The 23,686-nt window shown below is 30.1% G+C and overlaps 1 protein-coding gene across 1 annotated transcript; it reads left to right on the top strand.

The window, feature by feature from the left end:
* Positions 1-17,817: 17,817 nt before the first annotated feature.
* LOC130956307 (auxin response factor 3-like) lies at positions 17,818-23,193 on the top strand. The gene is made up of 10 exons (XM_057883347.1): positions 17,818-18,778; positions 19,056-19,112; positions 19,554-19,736; positions 19,934-20,018; positions 20,090-20,342; positions 20,637-20,756; positions 20,846-20,921; positions 21,611-21,767; positions 21,853-22,787; positions 22,883-23,193. Exons 1-10 carry the CDS (start codon positions 18,464-18,466, stop codon positions 22,898-22,900), a joined length of 2,199 nt encoding a protein of 732 aa, XP_057739330.1. The 5' UTR covers positions 17,818-18,463; the 3' UTR covers positions 22,901-23,193.
* The last annotated feature ends 493 nt before the right edge of the window (positions 23,194-23,686 follow it).

A 23,686-nucleotide genomic window follows, 5' to 3' on the forward strand; every position in this document is an offset into this window, starting at 1 on the left:
ATTGAAATAAGGATCACAAGAATGCAGGGAACGTCACATCCCATAATTGGTGTGTGGATCTGAAGAGTTTTGAATTTGACCAAAAAGATGAGTCCTAATAGGCCTCAATAATATGCATGCATATGGGCGAGAAGGTTTTCAACTTACACCAAAATGTGCAAAGCAAGATGGCAAAGTACCTTTATTTTTTGCCCCCGAAAGAAGCTCACAAATTCTTATAGTTGTTAATGGTTGGGATTGAACTGTATAAAGTCATGAGTGACATATCCTTAATTGAAATAAACGTTCTGCTGTGCCGTTAGTTAATTATTGTTAGTGTTGTATTTATCCCCACATGATGATGTTTACCTACCTAGATCTACATCTAGCTATCTCATATCTACACACATAATTAATTGAATCCAAGTGCTTAATTAGGATGAGTTACGTCACATTAGGGAATCATCATAAGCACACATACATATGCATAGAACATGGCTCATTCGTAACTTTTGTCACATTCTCAAATCCCAATAGTAATTCATTCAAATTCGACAAACAGGTTATACGAATCACGTACACTTTGTTGAATTGCTGTGTTTACATATCAGACACATTTTGAACATGACATTTATTGACATTCGTCTGATACACGTGTCTGGTGTGTCTAAATCGTGTCTTAAAGAAAATAAAAAAATTTCATCGGACACGTTTAGACACACTTAAATATCATCACGTATCAACGTGTCTAGTCTTATTCTTAACATATATTCTTAAAATAAATTTATATATAATATATATTATTATTTATTAAAATAAAAATATTTTAAATATTTGATATAATTAAAATAAGAAATTAAAAATAATTAAAAAAATTAATGTATATTTTAATATTAATAAAATATTAAAATATTATTATGATTTATAAAAAAAACACCTTATATTTTATATGTATGCGTATTCCCGTATCTTATAAAATTTTAAAATTTACGTGTCGATATGTTCCGTATCCCGTGTCGTGTCCCGTATCCGTACATCATAGCAAACAAACATAACACCTAGTAGCAGCACGCGTACAAAAGGAGCGTGGGGCTTTATAAATATCTTAATTAATAATTTAAATTACATGTGTTCTTAACTTTAATTAAAGAGCACTATTTTATATTCTTATTATGAATAGAATGTATTTAATATGTATTGTCTATGTCATAACAAGTAACTTTTTTTTCACAATTAGACTAATAATTATTTGTTATTTTATATTTTTAAATTATAAAAAAATAAGTGTCTGTAACTAAAAAAAGTACACAAAAAATTCATGATTACTAAATTTTAAATATTTATATATTAAGTAAGAACTGGCTATATATATAGGCTCATTTTTTTATACGAGAAGTATGTGTGTTGTGTATTATTGTAGAAAGGTGAAATATATGGTAAAGATGTTGTTTTAAAGATGTGATATGTGGCAAAATCTGAACCACTCATTCTAAAACCACACTTTTAATTGAAAACCGTTGCCCTTTTCAAAGAAAAGCGTCACCTTATGGAAAAAACTAGTAAATTAGAAGATTTAAGAGAAGAAATAATTAATCTATCAAAATTAATAGATCAAAAACTAATGATTTTAACTAATGTCAATTGTAATGACACCGAATTCTTAAAATCAATACAAAATGATTTTTCTCAAAATCTTTATTTTACTATAAGTTTTATTGAAGGACTTCAAAAGCCCGAAAAAACTTATATTTCACATGGAGTTTCTAAAAAATGTTATCAGGGAGATAATTATCCCCACCTTCATCATACTTTTAATCCACAATTAAATTCTATAATAGATATGCTTGAAGAAATATTAGTTTCTCTAAAATTTCAGAAAAATAAAGAAAAGGAAGAACCTAATATGATAAATAAAATTGAACAAATACTTGATAAACATTTCCAAAAAGAAATTCCTAAAAAAGAAGAAGTCCAAAATAAAATCGATACAACAAATCTAAAGATTAGACCACCTCTAAAATTATGAATATTGATGAAAAATTAGAAGAAGTTACAATGCTTTTTAAACAATTAAAAATGGCTCAAGAAGATAATCTTATGGAACAAGGTTTTCAGATTAAAGAAGAACCAGATTTTTCTGAAAGAGAAGAATATGTTTTAGACTATTCTAGTGATGAAGAACCAGTACATCCAGTACAAGTAAAGGATGAAGCTGGAACATCTGGGAATAATAATCAAACCCAATTTAAATGGGAAACAGGTTTTGAAAATTATGCTTTCAAAAAAGGTTTTATAAGCAAAAATTCGAAATATACTAAAATACCATCAAAATACATTCCTAAAATTCAAGAACTAGAAGGAGAAAAAATGCTTGACCTAGATTGCAAAAAAAAACGAAAAAGAAATTTTCGAAGATTGGATGAACTCTTTTCTGTTAGAAGCTTATACAAACCCAAAATTAAATGAATTATCTGAAATGGATATTTGGAACTTCATAGGTTTCCACACTAAAGGAACCATAAGAAATTATATGTTATCAATAGATAATAAAATAATAGAAGAATTAGCTGAAAAAACAACAGCTTATGATAAAATAGCATACATAATGAGGGTTCTATACAAAGAATTTTTTGGAAAAAATGTCATAAATTATAGAACCGAAATTTCTGAAAAAGAGTATTTAGAAGCAAAAAATCACTTGGCCAATATTCAAATATTCGATCTATGCTATATAGAATCCTATATTTGTGAATATAGAATACATTATAAAATTAAAAGAAGAAGATAAAAATCATTATCTTAACATGTATATCACAAAACTTCCATATCCTGCTAATGAAATTATTATGGGAAGATTTATAAGAGAAATAAATAATAAAACAATTGAAAATAATTTCGGTGGAGCAACATCTGCAATAAGAGAGGAAATAAAAGAACGCTGTATGCAGGAAGCTACTCAGAAAAGATTTAATAATATAATTAGAATTTGTTGTCAAGATAACGAAGAAATTCCTCAAAAATATGGTTCTAATAAAAATATTCGGAAATACCATCCTTATAAAAATATCCAAAGAAAAAGAAAATATCATTTTAGAAAAAGAAATATTATCCAAATTGGAGAAAAAAGAGATATTTTAGGGAAAGAAGTATCAATAAAAAACAAAAGAACTATTGCCCAAATAAAAAAGAAAACTGTAAATGTTGGTATTGTCAAGAAGAAGGACATTGTGCAAATGAATGTCCAAAAAAGAAGGATAAAAAAGACCTAACTAAACAACTAGAAGTCGCAAAAACTTGTTTATGGAACCTTTAGAAGAATCTGATGATGAACTAAAATATATTTTTGAATATGTCTCAGAAACAGACTCAGAGACAAACTCAGGAACTGAGTAATAGCGCTACATTTATTACTGTAAAAATTACAGAAAAATTTATTAATGCCTTCATAGACACAGGGGCAACAAAATGTTTTGCAAGTTCAAATATAAAACTTAACTGGAAAAAATTAAAAAATCCACTAAGAATTAGAATAGCCGATAAATCTATACACAAAATTAATTTTAAAGCAGAAATGATTGAAGTCTTCATTCAAAATTACAGATTCATCATTCCAGCTATATATAAATTAGAATCTGGAATAGATTTAATTATAGGAAATAATTTCCTTAAACTTTATCACCCTTTTATCCAAGAATTAACATATATAGTTCTAAAAGCCCCATATGATTCCTCTCTAAATCAAAGGGCAAAATTAATAAAAATCCCAACTACTACTATAAACGAAATTCTAAAATTTAAAATATTTTCTATTCTAGAAGAATGTTATTTGAACCTATATTTTCAGATAAAAACTCCAAAAAATGACCTTGAAATTAAAATAGAAGAACTTTTAAATGAAATTTGTGCTGAAAATCCTTTAGATGTTAAAAATACAAACAAAGAATTAATAAGTATTAAGCTAAAAGTTCCTACAAGGGAAATAAATGTTCCAAATAGAATCCCCTATTCAGCTCGAGATAAGGAAGAATTTTCATCCGAATGTAAGGATCTTTTGGATAAAGGAATTATAAGACTAAGTAAAAGCCCTCATGCGGCCCCAGCCTTCTATGTTGAAAACAATAACGAAATTAAAAGAGGAAAACGAAGAATGGTTATTAATTATAAAAAAATGAATGAAGCAACCATAGGAGATGCTCATAAGCTCCCAAGAAAGGATTCCATTCTAGAAAAAATCAAAGGAGCAACTTGGTTTCATCGCTCGATGCAAAATCAGGATATTGGCAACTTCGTTTAGACGAAGAAACAAAGAAATTAACTGCCTTTACTTGTCCAACAAAAGAATCAACAGGAGTTTTACTCTACGAATGGAATGTCCTACCATTTGGACTAAAACAAGCTCCAGGTATTTATCAGAGATTTATGGAAGAAAATTTAAAAGATTTAAATGATTTTGTTCTAGTTTACATTGATGATATACTAATCTTTACAAAACAAGATAAAGAAGATCATCTTCAAAAATTACTAATTGTCTTAGAAAGATGTAAGGAAAAAGGTTTAGTCCTCAGTAAAAAGAAAGCTAAGATAGCAAAACAAGAAATAGAATTTCTTGGATTAATTCTATCTACTGAAGGGAAGTTAAAACTTCAACCAAATGTATTAGAAAAAGTAGATTTATTTCCTGATAAAATGGAAGATAGAAAACAATTACAAAGATTTTTATGATGCATAAATTATATTCTGATCAAGGATTTTTAAAGAATATAACAGATTATACTAAAAACTTATTTTCAAAAATAAGTATAAAAAAGAGTTGGAAATGGGAAGAAAAGGATAGCCTGCAGATTCAAAAAATTAAAGAACTTTGTAAAAATCTTCCAGAACTTTATATTCCGGAAGAAGATGACTATTTAATAGTAGAAACAGATGCTTCAGACAAGACCTGGTCAGGCTGTCTAAAAGCTAAAAAAGCTGAAAAAAGCTTGAACAAAGAAAAAGAATCACTAGATTCTAAACATTCCTCAAAGGAATTACTATGCAGATATATTTCTGGAACATTTACACCAACAGAACAGAGGTATACTACCCATGAAAAAGAAACTCTAGCAGCAATAAAAACTATTAAGAAATGGAGGATTGATCTACTTCCAAGGGAATTTACATTACGAACAGACTCAAGTTATTTAACAGGTTTTATTAGATATAATTTACAATCTGACTATAATCAGGGTCGTCTGGTAAGATGGCAAATGTTTCTATTACAATATCCGATAAAAATCGAGTATATTAAAGGAAATAAAAATATTATTGCAGATACATTGACAAGAGAATGGAGTTCATTGTCAACACAATGAATCAAGAAATCCAGAAGCTTGAACAAGAGCTTGAAAGGTGCAATCATTGCCACCAGCTAAGAACTAAAATTCAATCTATCAAGAAGGCCATGGAAGCCATGAAAGTTCCCCAGCAAGCAACATTACCTGCTCCAATACCAATGCTCGCAACACCATCAGAGTTCAGCCAGCTAAGCGTGGTGGACCAGCCACAAAACCCAAAACCAATTTTTTCTGAAAAAATCCCTGAAAATAAAACTCTGGCAGAAATAGTTAAAAAATCAACTCAGGATAAAAAATATTATGTCATATATAATGGCCCAATGAAAGGAGTTTACGATGATTGGGCTAAAGCAGCCCCATTCACCCATCAGCCCAAAACTATTCACAAAGGAGGATTCTTGACAATAGAAGAGGCAAAAGAATCCCTCAGAGAATATGAAGTGCTCCATCCAGAGCAAATTCTAAAAAGAGCAGAAAAAGCTCCAGTACAAATCCAAAGAACAGCCCAAACCCAAAGGACTGGACTAATGAAAAATATTCCCACAAGAGCCGAAATAAATGACAAGAAAAGGATCTGGTTCTAAATTGGACTCTAGACAAAAGAGCAATATTGGGATATTATCCCATTAACAAAGAACAGCTAACAAAGCTGGTAATCTTCCCAGAGGCTTCACCCTCTGATACATATCAGTTTTTCCAATATGGATTAATTGATACAATCCTAATTTTTGACAATTTAAATATCATTAAAGAATTTCCTGCAGGTTTTATAGATGCAGTGAAAAAATTCAAAATATGATTGATGCAAGAGAACCAAGAGATATATCCCTAAAATTTACAAGTAGTCAGCCAATCTTCAATGAAGAAGGAGAATGTTTGATCCCAGCATTTCAAGTAATTTTCATGTCAGTCTTCCCAGGAGATTTTCAACCAATAGAACAAGTTCAAGATCTATCAATTTATAGCGACGAAGGAAGATTGGCCAGTACATTGGCAAGAGTCTTCGAGAGAGCCCAAAAAATAAACAAAGAATCCAGAACAAGAATAAACTACAAAAGTAGAAACACTCTAATTGTTTCTAGTAAGAAAAACCAAATTGAATCAAGAGAGATGAGACTTCTAGTGGATTTTGAATCAGCATTTTACAACTTTTCTGGATTACTGGAAAACTTCCTGACGGGATAAGGAGGAATCTATGCCATTTACTAAAAGACAAAGAAGACCATAGGTGCCAGCTGTGCGCCTCAGAAATGTCTGAAGAAAGCAACAATGCTGAAGACCCCACCCACATGGGAAAAGAAGAGGATGAGACATCTGAGTCATCCATCAACATTATTGTTGAATGATGTAAGAGCTTTCGTCACAAGGCACCAATAATGTAGTTGGTGCGAATTATTGCTCAATGACGTAAGCAATGACGTCATAAGAAGGGTAAGGATGAGATTTGTCCATCAAACCCAACCATTATAAATAGAGTGCTAAGTTATTTGATAGATTATTAAAAAAAAAATCAGAAATCAGAAAGCAGGAAGTTAAGAGTACTCACAGGCCAGGAGGGCGAAGAGGAAGTAGCTAAGGCGATTCTGGAGTCTGATCCATTAGAAAAATAATTCTAAGATATTCCCCTCTGGAATTAATTTGTAAAATCTCCCCTCTGGAGAACAAAGCACATATTGTAAAATAGCAATAAATAAAGAAGTTTATTCTCCAGAAAGGTACATCTCTATCCCAATCTTTTTAAGTTATGAATTATTTAGAAGATATAGAAATAACTGAAGAATCTGATTACTATAAGCTAACTGCTTTACTTGATAATGAAAAACAAGCTATTTTAAAACGGAATTAGATCTTAAACCTAACGATAATTTTAATAAACAAAATCCTCTAAAAGAAATCTTTAATAGAAAAAATATAATATATTATGGAAAAATTCAGATTGAAACTCCAATAAAAATACAATCCGCAAATGGAGAACTTGAAATAGCTCTGATAAATGAACAAGATGTAAATAAACAAATTGGAAAAATTAAAGATCAACAAAAAAGATCTAAAATTGGATGGATTCATATTAGTACCATTCAAGTTTTAGTTAATCCACATACATGAAAGGAATTAATTCTCCAATAAGTCTGGCAATCTGTGATAAAAGAATCACTAATCCTAGAGATCAAATAATTGGAATAATCCATGGTAACTTGGCAAATGTAAATGTTAAATTCAATGCTCATATTGGATACGCTATTCCTCTATCAACCGAAAATTTCGGCAGATCCTTAAGTCTGGCTTATAAATTCCATAAGATAGATTTAATGGAACAAAATGATGAACCATTTTCTATCACATATGCAATTAATTATGCGCTGACAAATAGTCATCATAGTATAGACTTCAAAGATAAAGAAAGAATTTATGTTGATGAACTATTTCAAAAGTTTGTAAAAACAGAAATTCCAAGAAATAAGGCTATTGAAAGCCCAGTTTTGTTATTAAAACAACCGTCAAGAAATTCATTTTCAACATCTAGTTTTAGAATAAGAGAATCTAAAATTAACAGCCCTCTAAGTCTATCTCATTTAAAAATTGAAGAAAAAGATTCTGAAATAAAGGAATTAACAAAAAGAATTGAAAAGTTGAATGAAACTTTAAATAATAAATTATGACGATAAATAAAGAAGAAATATACGTGTCTTATCAAGATAAGAAACAAGAACTCTTTGAAAGAGAAAATCATTTAAAATATTTAAAGTTTTCTGAAATAAACCAAAGAGCTTTCAAAACTTTAGTATTATCTTATAACAATCTGAAAAAAGAAGTCGAAGAATTAGAAAAAATAATAGAATCTTTAGAAAATAACAATGAAGCTATGGCAGAAGATGCAGAAATTCTAATATGAAAGATTTTCAAAAAAGTCTTATTTCTTTAAAAACAATTAAAAGGAATATGAAAACAAGAATAATGGCTATATCTATAAAAATAAGAAATTTGACAACTGAATCTTCAGATTTAGAAACAGAAATCAAGAAGGTAAACAAAAGATATTTAGAACAAGAAAATTATACAACGTTTTAAAACTAAAAAATCAGTCAAAATTTAAAAGAAATATTAAGAATAAACAAATTTATCGTGCTCGAAGATTGCATTATCTTCACATACAAAATATGATTGCATTACAAGCTTTTGAATCAAGAATACATGTTCAAAATATTCAAGTAATACAACCTCTACAGGTTGAACCCCTAGAACAAGTACAAATTGAATCTGAACAAGAATTACAAGTATAAAATGCCTGGTTTAGCAAATCAAACGATACAAGAATTAAAAAATGATTTAGATTTTCAGAAAAGTCAAAAAAGATATTATGAAGTAAGATTACAGAATAGTAACATTTACACAAGAAATAGAGAAGAAGTGGAACAATTCTGTAAAAATTGTATAGAAAGCATATCAAGAGAAATAGAAAATTTGTTAAAAGAAATAGAAAATTTTAATAATGCAAATCCAACCCAAGAAAAATATTTCAAAAACATGCATTGATAAAAATTGGTATCAGAAAAAACGATTAAGGATAACATTTTTTTCTTTAAAGCAACGCTTTTTAGTGACACGCTTTTTTGCCATAAAAGACAAAAATCTGTAAAGATGCATCTTTACAGTAGTAGGCACCTTGTAGAAAATGTAAGTGTTAAATATGGATGTAGAAACAGTTTTTTCTAAAATAAAAATGAAAAAAATCAGATTATTCGATTTTTTTGTAAAAAAAAATTAAGCTTATTAATCGGACAATTCAATTAATATGAAAGATGAAATTTAAATTTTGGTGAAGATAATCAAATCTTTTAATTTATATTTAAAAAATTAAATGATCCAATTTTTGTTCCTGATAATATGTATGTATACATTTCATATCTATGTTTTACACTATTCTCCTTTCCATGTCTAAATTAAAAAAAAAGTGCATATATATATATATATATATATATATATATATATATATATATATATATAATTTTGAGATTAGGAAGGAATGTAGAGTGGTAGGGACAGCGGTTTAACCGGTGGAGTAGAGGGTGGTGAGTGACCCATTATTTTATGTGGTGATCCAAAATAAGGGCAAGAAAGTAGGGTCTTATAGGACTGGGTCTACCCTAAGAGCCTATGGCTAGGTTTTTGGGTTTGTCGCAATTGATGGCTTCTGATAAGGACGTGACCCTTTTTATTACTAGGACTGGGACTGAACACTCTTCACGTGAATTCTCAATTATACCCTTCTTATATTAATTATTTATGATCATATTTCCAATATCATAGCGTGCAAGCACCACAACCACTTTGCCTGCTGGGTTCATTTTCATTCCCTCTTGGTCCATTGCTGCCACCTCTCTTTGGGATTCTACCCACTCCTATCTTAATTTCATATTAATTATTTCCCCCTTTAATAACCCCTTTATGACTTCACCTCTAATAATCCCTCTCTAGTTAGTATTAGTCCATTAGATCTAGAGCTACAACTAGTTCTAAATAATTATGGGAGATATTAAATATTGAAAACTTTATTATTGTGACTTGTATTTATTTGTATTTATTTTAACAAAATATTTAATAATAAAAAATTAATAAAAAATAATCAGAATTTATTTTATTTGTATAATATTAAATAAAATAAATTTTGATTTTTTTTCTTCTTAATATTATCGTTATTTTAATATTATTTAAGTTACGATTACAATAAATTTTTATATTAATTAATAGTGTAATATATTAAAATAAAAACCGTCTAGTTAAGTTATAGATAAACTAAATTATTATAATAAATAATAAAATCTATCTTACTAATTTAATGACAAGTCATTATATATGAAAAGTCAAACATTCTTAAAACAGATAAAAATAATAAATTTATGTTAGTTAACAAATATCTTATTAAATATTCTTAAAAAGTTTGTATTAAAAAAATTAAAGATAGTATGTTTTAAAAATTCTATTGCATAGAAAATAATATTTTAACTTGCTAGTAATGATAAAAAGTTTTACACAATATTATAGAGTTTAAAAGATCATATAATTAAAATAATGTGTTTATATAAATTTTTTAATTTAATTAGCGACTTAAAAAGACCTTATTAATATGTATCTTAAAAATATTTTTTTTTGAAAACATTATAAAAATATGATATAATATTCAATTTGGTCCCAAACTTTTATAGATATATATATATAAATTTTAATTTATTTCCTAAAGTTTCAATTGTTTTTATTTTGTCCACAAACTTTATAAATATAATTCATGTTAGTCCTTAAAATAATTTTCAACCTATAAACATCAACGGAACATTGTCATGAACCACCGGATGCCATACTAAACTTTGTAAAATAATGTCTTTTAATTTTGATATTCAAATAACCCAAAAACATCATATATAAGTAGTCTTTTTAAAATTTAACCTAATAAAATAAGTGATACCACGTTGTTTTTGAATTATTTAAATGCCAAAACCAAAATTCGATCATTTTACAAGTTTAAATGTGACAACCGACTCTCAGCGCTCCATTATTGTTTTCGTACTGAAAATCATTTCAGAGACTAATGTAAATCACATTTATAAAATTTGGAGATTAAATAGAGGTAATTGAAATTTTAAAAACTAAATTAAGACCCGCATATAAGTTTAGGGACCAAATTAAATATTAATTTTAAAAATATTTTATCAAAAAAATATTATTATACTCTTAACTTACACCCTTTATTAAATTAATATCAATATCTCACATCAATTCAGCTCTTGTTGTATATAGGTACATACATTTAAAACAAGATGGATACAGGAGAGACAAACGATACTATTGTTCACCTACACTTAAATACAATAATGAATTTTAGCAAAAACATAAGACATCATATAATTAAAACTATAATGCGACATCGCACCAAAAGAATTTATCATATATGCACGAGCTCAAGGGACTTGACAATAAAACTAATTAATTTCATAAGAAACTAAGAAAGTTGTCTATGTACGATGTCATAATTGCTTGGCCTCCCTCCTTCGTTCGATCAATCATAGAGTAGTTTGAAGCTTTTCTTTGAAAAATCACACATATTATTATTGTTATTTGAGCTTCAGGAGAAAATTAAATTATGCACAGTAGATGCATTGAAGAAACTATTGCGTGCTTTTAATTAAAGCAACCTCTTTTTTGGTATTGATTAAAGACAGCTTTATAATGCTACATGCAAAATATATACAATTTCTTATGTGCCTTGAAGATGAGAAATTGATTTGCTTTTCTTTACCAATATTACTGCTGCTATTTATTTCTTGTCTCCTTTATCCATTAATACATTATCATATGGATTGCAACAGGAGGTGCGTTATTTATTTAAGACTTTAAAGCTTTTCTCACTTTTGCCTAGTCTCCTCAGTTGCAAATATTTTGCACTATCTAGTATAGATCGCGTGATATAAATTCTGTTACACATATTAATTATTAGAGTTTAATTAATATGTGTTCTAAAGATACATAATAAATTTATTATTAATAAAAAATTTTAAATATTTCATTTGATGAGTATAAAATAAATGTATTAAAAATTTTAATTTTTTATAATTTTTAATAAAAAAATTTTAATTCATAAACTTAACATGGATTTTTACGATATAAAATAATTAAACCCTACTTATTAATGTACAATCTACTTGTTCCATTTCATATTGCAGTTTTATTTGTATCATCGGTGTCGTAGTGGTTTTGAATCTATTTTTTATTGTCTTCGAGAATACTCTAGTGTCAAAGAAGTCTAAAATTTTTTAAACATGTATTTAGATAACTCGAATTTACGTTATTGGCTTTACAGAAATGTAAGGAGTGGAGATATTTTTTTTTTTTGATTATCTTGTGAATTTGGAGAAGCAAGAATCATGACTTATTTAATATAGATGATTCTTGGAGTGCTAGTAAAGTGGTGAGTTTGATTTATAGTTCAGTAAAGGAGTTTCACACTATTTTTGCTATGCATCAATCTTTGTCTCATCCTTCACTTTGTTTGCATTGGGTTCTACCTCCAATTCATTCTGTTAAATTGAATTGTGATACTAGCTGTTTTGCTCCTTTTGGCTATGCTGGTTTTGGTTGTATCATTCGCAATCCTGATGGATGTTGGTTGAAAGGTTGCACTGAGAAAGTTGAAGTGTGCAGTATTCTTTTTGCTGAATTGTATGCAATTTGGAGAGGTTTATTTCTTGCTTGGGAGAATGTATTTCGTGATGTTATTTGTAAAACAGACTGTTTAGAAACTCTTTTCTTAGTAAACTAAATAATGCTTGGTAAGGATATTCCGGAATGGAATTTGGCAAAGCATATACAGGAGGTTATGAATTGAAATTGGAGAGTGTCTCTATTCTTTTAATTCAGAGAAATGTAAATAGTGTTGCAGATTATATGGCTAAAGTAACTGCTTCTGGCGCGGACATTCACTCGATTTGGAGTCAACCATAAAATGAGCTTTAACATCTAATAAATTTAGATATGAATCTAGCCAATTAATTTAGCTTTGTCTCTATTTTTTTCTTTTCTATTTAGTTACAAAAAAATATTGCAGTTTTATTTACATGTATTTCTCTTGATAAAAAATATATTCTTTAGAGATTAATTTGAAATGTTTGATTTTTTAAAGATTAAATTAATATATGTATAATTTGTTAGGGGTTATCCTCACCGTTAATTCCGTGATCACTAATGTAATTGATGAAATATAACACTATTAGTCATAGACATGAAACAAATTAATATTAAAAAAATATTAAAAAATTATCAGAATTTATTAATTTTAGACATTAATTAACTATTAATATTTAAAAATATAAAATAAAATATGTTATTAAATTATTAAATTAAATAAATTATATTAAAAAATTAAATTAATAATGAAGTGATGAAAAAAAAAAAAGAAATTTTAATAATTCTTAAATGCCTAATCCGTGTTTTTTACCCCTTAACTTTTTTGGAGTGTGGGTTTTTCCCAACTCAGAGAACTGAGAAGCATAGTGCATCGAAAGTAAAGCTGAATATGTACATTACTCAATTCTCTCCCCGTGATCACCAACGTTGCCATGCTCAATGTTTGACTAATAATATATTTTAAATACATAATGCATGCAGAGATTATTTATTATTATTATTATTATTATTATTATTATTAGAGTTTTTTAAATATTTTTTTGTTTTATTTTGATAAGTAATCATTTTAAACTTTCTTTTTTTTTTGCAAAAAGCATAAAACTATATTCTAATTTAAGTTAAAAAAATCCAAACACAAACATTCTTCACATAATCACAAATAATGTTGCCATGTTGGTGAAAAAAAAAGGAAGCATATATATATATGTATATATATTTGATTTCATGATGGTAATCTTATCCCGTGTTGAAAACTGACATGATACATAATATAAGTGTCTGGCCAAAAAGTTCATAACATTTTTATTCTCCAAAAATTATTTGTCTTTATTTATAAGGATAAAAAAATATTTTATATAGATAAAACTTTATTTACGTATCTTAGCTTGTTCATTAGTTTTGCTAAAGCAGTACACAAATACAAATGTTTTGTATCTAGATATTTTGTATATCTGCATCTTTATGTCTACTAATATCTAGATATGTATTAATGTACTTATCATTTATTTTCTTATGATTAAATATATAATAATAATAATAATAATAATAATGAGATTTATTAAGATAATAAATATCTAATATTCTAACAAAAAGATTTTAGATTCGAATTTTTTAAATAATAAAAATATATTTTTTTATTATATACATTAAAAGATATTTTATGAAATAAATCATTTATCTTATGTATATTTTTTATATGGCAAAGTATTAAATTAGTTTTTAATATTTGGACATAATTCTGTTTTAATCCTTAAAGTTTAAAGTGTTTTATTTGAATCCAAAAAAATTTTATTTAATTTTATTGTAGTCCCACAGTATGGTCAAAATTAAATAATTAATAGAATATTCTACATGACAACAGTACAAGAATAAGGTAGATAATTTGAAAAACAAATACAATCTCTAAAGACACAAAATCAACTGTGGATGCATCGACACATTTTTTTATCATTCTCCTTAATTCTGTAGAAAATATTTTATTTAAATTGTAAGAAAAATAATAAATAAATGTATTGAGGCATCCATGGTAAATTTTGTGTCTCTAGAGCTTGTACTTGTTCTCCAAATTATCGACCTTGTTCTTATATTACTGTGATACAAGACGTTATATTAATTATTTAATTTTAATCTCACGGTAGAACTATAGTAAAACTAAATAACATAAAGAACTAATTTAATACTTTATCCTTCTTCTTCGTATGATGAAAAAGTCTCATAGTATATATATTAACCAAATGGAGCCTACCTCATGATGGTGTTGTGTCCATAATAAATATCCATGGATTACCTCCTTTCACCATTTTCTGCCTAACATAGAGATATTCCTTGCTAATTAAACTTGTTGACCAATGTCTACATTATTTGCTGGTCATATTCGCCTAAAAATTTATATAGTTATGCATCATCCTCTATACTAAGCTTTAGGGGTATACAGACCCGGTCTGGTCCTAAGATCCGGTCCGATTCTAAATATTTTAGGGATTAATTTGGTATGATTTTATCGGATTTAAAATTGGGTAAAAATCTCAAAAATAGACTCGGTCATTATTTCGAATCGGGTCCAGATCATAGTTCGGGTCACTCGAAGTCGACCCAGTAGCTCGGTCATCATATACAATTAATATTTTGTGTTATTAGTGATGGATCATGACTATTTTTATCTGGAATTTAAGTATTGTAAACCTTAATATTTTGTGTTATTAGTCATTATAAGACTATAAGTTAATGTTTTATGTTTAGAATGCATAAGACTTTAGACTAATGCATAATATTGTGTTATTTGTATTGATTTAAATATTTGGTATTATTAGACAATGTTAGTATTGATTGTGGTTATGCTTTAATTTTAAAGAAGGGTTGGTTCTTGTTATATTTTTCTAAGTGAATTTTACCATGTTAAATAATGGTTGGAGTCTTGAAAATTTGGATATTTTTACATGCTAGCTTACAAGAAAGTATCAACGTAATGTAATGTTAACGGCCTGATTTTTACTCGGTTTTCACCCGGTATAATTGTGGCCCGAAAGTGTATTGGTTTCATCAGATCTAGGGTCGAGTTCGAGTCTAATAAATAGACCCGATGTATATTTCAGGTCGGATTTAGGTCCTATCAAACCCAGTTTCACCTGTCCCATATGCACCCTATTAAGCTTTTTTCTTATGTGTTGATCATTACTAGTATTATTTAAGTTCTAAATATTTAACTAGTTAGTAATTTTCAGAAAACGGTAAAGAAAAAAACCGGTAATATTTGAATATAATCTTATTGTCATATTTTCTGCTAAAATCATGTTGAGAATCTGACATGTTTTCTAACTTTACAGCAACTTAGCAATATATATATTTAAAAGAGAAAGGTGTAAGCATGGACATGAATGATTAAACTAACATGCCATATTTGCAAGAAAGGATGGCCTCAAGAAACTTTATGAAGTAGGCTAGAAAGAATGAAAGAAACTTTTCCATTAATTTTCCAGTTGCATAATTGGTTAGGCTTAGTGATCTATCTGGATTTGTCATTACTTTTTGTCTAAGTAAGCAGCCAATAATAATAATGATATATAGGACCCTAATGACAAAGTCAAAATTAAACTTGAGTTAGCAAAGTAATTGGCCGTTTTTGTAAAGCGAAAAAAATAATAATAATATATGAATATGCTTAAAAACACCATACAACTATATAATAAAATCCCATTTGTCTTTCACTTGTCTATTTATTATTCTTTTAGCTGTTAAAGTTAATTGTCAACGTTTACCATTAAAGTCTGCCAAATATGAGCATTTATAATGAAAGTGATTATTTATATAAATATATCTTTATGTAAAAATAATAATATTAATTTATTAGATAATTTGATATCCTTTATTAAATTAATTAATATCATATGTATTAATATCTTAATTATTTTTTCTCATGAAATTATTAATAAATTTATGGACTATGTTATGTATACACTAAAATTTGCCACTAAAATTAGCCATTAGTATAAAATATATGTTAAAATATAAATTCAAATTGAAAATAAATTAAACTATATAGTATTTATATACAAATATATTAGTGACTGATTTTAATGTACGAATAATACTTTTATAAATTTAAATTATGTAAAACTTGAATCTGGCAAATTTATTTTTCGATCCTTTATTGATCTCTATATTTCATGTTTTGTGATGATAATCTCTTTATATTTTAAAGAAAAAAAAGTAAAATATGAGTTAATAGTTAAATTAATTTTTGAAAAATAAGACATTTTTTAAATTTGTTACTGAAAGATTTTTTAACTAAATTGGTCTTTCAGAGATTACAAATTAATCATATTTTTCTTTCAGTTACTCTATTCACAATTTTCGTCAACGATTAATAATGTGAAATATTAATTGATAGCATACATGACAGATAACATGTTCAACTAGGAATAGGATGTTCGTAATTCGAAAAAATGACTAAATTAATAAATTTTTATAAAATATTTGGTTAATATTCAATTAGACATATTAGGTATTATATATGTTATCAATTAATATTTTATAACATCAATATTTGAAAAAAATTATTAAAAGAGTGACTGAAAGACAAATATGATTAATTCATAATTTTTGAAAAATCAATTTAATTAACAAAATATTTCAAAAATAAATTTAAAAAATATCTTATCTTTTAAAAATTAATTTAACTATTAACTGGCTAAAATATTCTACCCTAACTATATCCCAATGTTGGCAATTGCAAAAATACAATACGAATTTATTTATTAGGGTAAAACCCACATACCACAAGTCCAGAATGCAAAAAATGGTGCAATACAAGTACTTAGGCCTCTTCAAGTCCGTACAGAAACAGTATCCTAAATAGGTAGGAGAATCTCTGTACACAATCCAATAGCAATGGTCAACAAAATTAAAAAAAAAAAAAAAGTTAAGTGTCAAGAATACCATTATGGAAACTGAGATGTAATCAAAATCTAAAGTGATGAAACAGAACCATAGAGTGACCTAATCTTAAAAATTGTTGACATCAAAACCATGTTGTTGTGAGGTGTTGTGTGTTAAGGTTAAACAAAGAGGGATAGGTGTGAGATTTGGTGAAGTAGAAGGGGACAGAATAGACATCCGCCCGGAAATACAGGGCTGCCGTACAGTCTTAAATTACCCTTTTTATTTTATTTATCTATCTTTTATTTTATTATTTATTTATTTATTATTGGTCTTTATAGCCATCAAAACATTGTGAGGCACTACTACTACTACTACTACAGTCTCTGTGCTGTGTTGTGTTCTTTGTAGCTTTCTTTCTTTCTTTTCTCTCTCTACTTTCTCTGCCACACATCACACCCAACAGTCTCAGCATTGCAGCAACTGCAGCACTGCTCCTGCTTCAGCCTGCAGCCAAGCAAAAAAGCCCCTCCAATAAATAATTATTAAAAAAGATTATTTTTTATAATAAAAAATAGTTAAATAGATGAGGGAAGAGAGAGAGAGAGAGAGGGGATAATAAAAAACCCATTTTTATATTGCCCCAACTTAAATCCCAATGAAAGCTTGATTTGATGCTACCCCAAAAAAACCCAATCACTCATTCATTCGCATCGCTCCACTCTTGTTCACTCCTCCAGCCAAAACCAACAATAAAGTAAAAGAAAAGAACCCCCCCAAAAAAAGAAACAAAGGGGGGGAAAATAATATTAGCAGAGAGAGTGTGATAGCTCAGTGTGTGTGTGAGAGAGAGAGAAAGAAGACACAGAAAGAGGGTCTCTTTCTTTTTGGGAGTATTGGGGTCAGCCTCTTTTAGCAATGCCAAAGTTGCTCTTAACAACAGAACCCTTCACGCTCTCTGAAAAATGCAGACATGAAAAAACCACTCCTTCAAATCTCCCCTGTCTTCCTCTTTCTCTTTCAAACTATTTCCTTTTCTTCTTCTTCAGACACTCTTTTTAGATTCCCTAACATTGCAACCAGAACTGGGTTCTGTTCCCATGGGGTTGATTGATCTCAACACCACAGAGGAAGATGAAGCACAAACACCATCATCTGCATCCACGGGCTCTGCTTCATCACCTTCTCACTCTGGTATAAGCACTTCAGCTTCAGCTTTGGCTCCACCTTCTTCTTCTTCTGTGTGCTTGGAGCTATGGCATGCTTGTGCTGGCCCTATGATCTCTCTCCCAAAGAAAGGAAGCGTGGTTGTGTACTTACCACAAGGCCACTTTGAACAGGCTCAGGATTTTCCCGTCACTGCCTATAACATCCCACCTCATGTCTGCTGTCGTGTTCTTGATGTCAAGCTCCATGTAAAGTCTCTCTCATTCTCAAATTTGATAGCTTTTTCTTCTGGGAATGTTTCTTTGTTTATGTTTGCTGAGAAATTTTTGTTGGGTAAAATGATTTACTTGCCAACTTTTAGCAATTTGTGACTGACCTGTGTTTTGTATATTATTATTACTGCAATGTGATTTTGATAGGTCAAGGAAAAAAAATATCCTTTGCCCCTTTGTGCTGGTGTAAAGTGTGGCTATAGTTTGGCTTGTGTTGAAAATTTCATGAAATGTTTGTTCTTTTTCTGAGCAGGCAGAGGAAGGCAGTGATGAAGTCTATTGCCAGGTCTTGTTGGTTCCTGAAAGTGAGGTGAGGTTTATACACGACTATGAATTCTGAATTCTGAATTTAGGATATTTATGATCTTAATTTTGTTTTAGTTTAGATTTAAAGAAGACATTGAGAAACAATACTTCATATTCTCTCAACATTTTAGTAATACTTAGTGCCTAGACCTTAGGGGTCAATTAAAAGTAAGATTGACTAAGCTTTGCTTAATTTAGCTGCGTGTCATGTTTCTGGGAACCAAATAACACAAAAAGTACACAACGGTACCTGTGTATTTGTCTATGCTACCTAGCTCTTCAACTTTGTTCTAACTGGTAAAAGAGAAGTACAAAGTTTCTTGTTAGAAGAGTGAAAGGGAAAGGAAAGATATGTGTTTACTATTAAATGAAGCGCCTCTATTAGTTGATTTCTTTTATTCAAAAAACAAAAATAGATGGTTGAACTTGGTTACTATAATTGTAGCAAGTGGAGAAAAACTTGCGGCATGGGGTAGTTGATGTTGATGGTGAAGAAGATGATACTGAAGCTGTGGTGAAGTCAACAACACCCCATATGTTTTGCAAGACTCTTACTGCTTCTGACACTAGCACTCATGGTGGATTTTCTGTGCCTCGTCGAGCAGCTGAAGATTGCTTTCCTCCTCTGGTAAATTATGAACTATGAGGCACTCCTTTCTCCTTGTAAAAGAGAACTGTTCAAATAATTTATCCTACTTTTATATGCTGCAGTCAAGTCTGATCCTCTAAATGTTCTGTTGATGTGGTGAAGTTAGCAGATCTAAGACTTTTGTTCTTTCATTCTCTTTATGACAATTTGAAATTATGTTTTATTGCTCACTTTAGGATTACAGTCAACAGAGGCCTTCACAAGAGCTTGTGGCGAAGGATTTGCATGGCCTTGAATGGAAGTTTAGACATATATACAGAGGTACCTCATTCATTACCATTCTTATGTGTCTGCATGCGCGGAGTAATCATTTCTTGTCTTTTTATGAGCAGGGCAGCCACGGAGACATTTGCTCACAACTGGATGGAGTGCATTTGTGAACAAGAAGAAGCTTGTGTCTGGAGATGCTGTGTTATTCCTTAGGGGTGACGATGGAGAATTAAGACTAGGGATTCGTAGGGCTGCTCAGTTGAAGAATGGTGGTATCTTTGCCACTCCTATTCAGCAACTGAATCCTGGCTCAGTCATGAATATTATTAATGCTTTGTCTTCAAGAAGTGCCTTTAGTGTTTGCTATAATCCAAGGTGTTTATCTTCTTCACCAGATATTGACATTTTGTTCATCCCTTATGTCAAATACAGTCACTACTTATCAATTAGATTTTTCAACATAGCTGCTATTGTTTATTGGCAAACTTAATTATGTTTTTTTATGTTCATGTGTATATAGAGGCAACTGTGGACAACACTGTTATATTGTTATCAACTTCACAACTAAAAACTCTTTAAAACAATTGATGGCAACAAGTGCATAGAGCCTTGCTGAACTTATGCTTTGGTCTCATCTCTCTTTCCATCTAATGCATTGATCCCTTGCAGGGTGAGCTCTTCGGAATTCATCATACCGCCCCACAAATTTTTAAAGAGCCTTGATTTTTGTTATTCAGTTGGAATGAGGTTCCAGATGCGCTTCGAAACTGAAGATGCTGCAGAGCGCAGGTTTGTCAGTCACTCAGTTGTCTTGTTTAAACCTGCTCTATATAATCAACCTATCACCAAATGATATCACTCAAACTTCTCTTGAGCAGATTCACTGGATTAATTGCTGGCATTGGTGATGCGGATCCAGTTAGATGGCCAGGTTCAAAATGGAGATGCCTTCTGGTATGTTGCCGTGATAATTCTACAATCAAATATGGTTATGGTTTTTTAGCATGAGCATGTGGCTGTGTTTTCATATTGCAAGGCTTGATAATTTTATGCTGATGAGTAAGACCTAAAAAATAAAATTGATTTACTTCCTCTGAAGAATCTAATGACTCCTGTATATTTGGCCCTAAGCATGCAAAATAAATGTTGCATGTCCTAACATGGATAGGTTATAGGAAAATCTGTATCCTAGAACTAAAGCCAACTTTAATCTATACTAATGCTAACAACGTGCCTCCACTAATGCTTTTGAAATTCTAGGTACCTAAACCATAAGCCATGGCAGTCCAAGGTCGAAAACATAAAGTCAGCTATCATTTTAATTTCAAAATCCACAATGATGATGACAGCCTAATCTGATGGCTTCACATGAGAGAAATAAAATCAATAACAGTAGAGTAGTCCACTTATTGCTAGTGACATCTTTATTACTTGTTGATGGTTATCATCCATCTGATTAGACTTTTTGCATGTTTAATTAGGAAATTTCAGCTGGAGTACCTATATAAATATAAATTTGTTTGCTTTGTTAGCACATTATCAAAATAGATTCCTTTTTTTTATTCGTAGTTATTAGTCTGGTCTATGTTGTGGTCATTATTTTATATCAAAATAGAAGGTAACAAGAAGTTCTTATCCTACAGGTAAGGTGGGATGATGTTGAAGCAAGTAGGCATAACAGGGTTTCCCCATGGGAGATTGAGCCATCTGGGCCTGCTCCTACTTCCAATAACTTGATGGCAGCCGGTTTGAAGAGGAGCCGAATTGGATCTTCAGGGAAACTAGAATTTCCACTTCCCAGTAAGTTTACATTTTCCTTTTGTTTATTTGAGCTTTTACATCATGCATCAACATTGATAAGATGTTGAATTATTGCTCATTACAGATGGGATTGGAACATCAGACTTTGGGGAATCATTGAGGTTCCGGAAGGTCTTGCAAGGTCAAGAAATTTTGGGTGTTAATACCCCTTATGATGGTATTAATTCTCAGAGTCCAAGGTTATCAGAGTTAGGGAGGTGTTATCCTGGTTCTATTGGTTCTGGGACATCGGTTGTAGGAAGTAATATCAGAATCCCTCAAGCAGGCTCTGATTTTTCCTACAACAATGGCACAGGCTTTGGGGAATCATTCCGGTTCCAAAAGGTCTTGCAAGGTCAAGAAATATTTCCAAGCCAACCATATGGAAGGGCCTTGTCTTTTGATGAGGCTCGCACAAATGGTCGCTTTGGACTTTTTGATGGTTATCATCTGGTTAGCCCCAGAAATGGATGGTCAACCCAGGTGCATGACAATCCATCACATCTGCATGCATCCGTAGCATCAATGCAAGTGTCGTCTCCTTCATCTGTGTTAATGTTCCAGCAAGTGGTTAATCCTCTTTCAAACTCTGATTATGATAAAAAGAGTAGCCAGGAGATAGAGGGTACAGTCCATTACCGACGTCCCTATGCAACTGAAGTGAAAGGTGGAACATTTGCATCGTTCCCAACTGATGAGCCTATTTTCTCTAGAAGAGCTAAGGAAGATATGAACTCCCTTGGCATGTTTAACTTCCATAATCAGTTGGGCACTTCAAAGTCTGTTGAATCAGCATTGGCAATGAGAGAAAGTCAAGAGTTGGCATCTTCGTGTAAAAGTAGCTGCAGACTCTTCGGATTCTCTTTAACCGAGGACCCTCACATTGCAAACAAGGAGGCTGACCGACCTTTGATCACTCGGCAATTGAGTTCAGTCCCTACATTTACTCAACACGCCGAGGATAGTTTTCCTCCCGGCCATTCTCTCAGGACTAAAGCTGTTGAGAGTAACTTCACCAAAGTAAGTGATTTTCATTTAGTCATTATTGGCATATACTGTGTAGTTATGATCTCCTTGAATCACTGTTCTTAGATATTTGTTCATATTCTTTGTAGGGTGTGTTGCAGTGTTGAGCTGAGAATCCTGATGTGTACTAGAAAGTAGTATTATGACACTGATTTCAGGTACCTGAAGAAAGTGTCTAGTTCCAGTTGTTTGGTGATTTGTTATGATAACTCTGGATTTGTTTGAAGGAAAACTTTGGATGATTTGTTCTTAAATTGGCTTATGACCAATTAACTGCTTCTGTAACTAATCTTTTTATGCATGCTCACTGACATATTGGAGATGCATACCTATGTAAGACACTTTTATGGCAAACCTTATGCATTTTTATTCATGTTCTTAACAAAATAAACTAGATATTTTGGTATAATAGCTCTAGTTGCTAGGCTGAGTATCCTATAAACTAGTCTTCAAGATTATATAGTTGCAATAATGGAATCAGTCTTGCTGAATGTGACATCTTAACGGTCATGTTCATGGAATGAAATTATATCTAAAGTTGCAATACAATAATTAAATTGAAATCATTTAATATTTGAAAGTGACTGTGGCAACTCAATGACATGTTACATTACAGGGCCCAAGCATCACACTTTATGAACAATGTAAAGCCTTCATCACATTAAACTTCCTAGGGTAATATACAAGCACCAAAGTGGTTGGTAATTTAATGTTCTTAAATGAATGAGGTTTAGGCTATTCTCACTTTGCAACTTGAGGCTAGGTTTATGGATTTTTATTTTATAAAAGGAGTGAGTTTTCTTCACAAAGTTTACAAAAGTCAAACAAGCATTAAATTTTGATCTCTTGGCAATTGTTAAGTACAAAGTTGAAATTTCACTTTCCTGACAAGC

The sequence above is a fragment of the Arachis stenosperma genome, chromosome 10 (genome assembly GCF_014773155.1).
Source record: "Arachis stenosperma cultivar V10309 chromosome 10, arast.V10309.gnm1.PFL2, whole genome shotgun sequence".
NCBI lineage: Eukaryota > Viridiplantae > Streptophyta > Magnoliopsida > Fabales > Fabaceae > Arachis > Arachis stenosperma.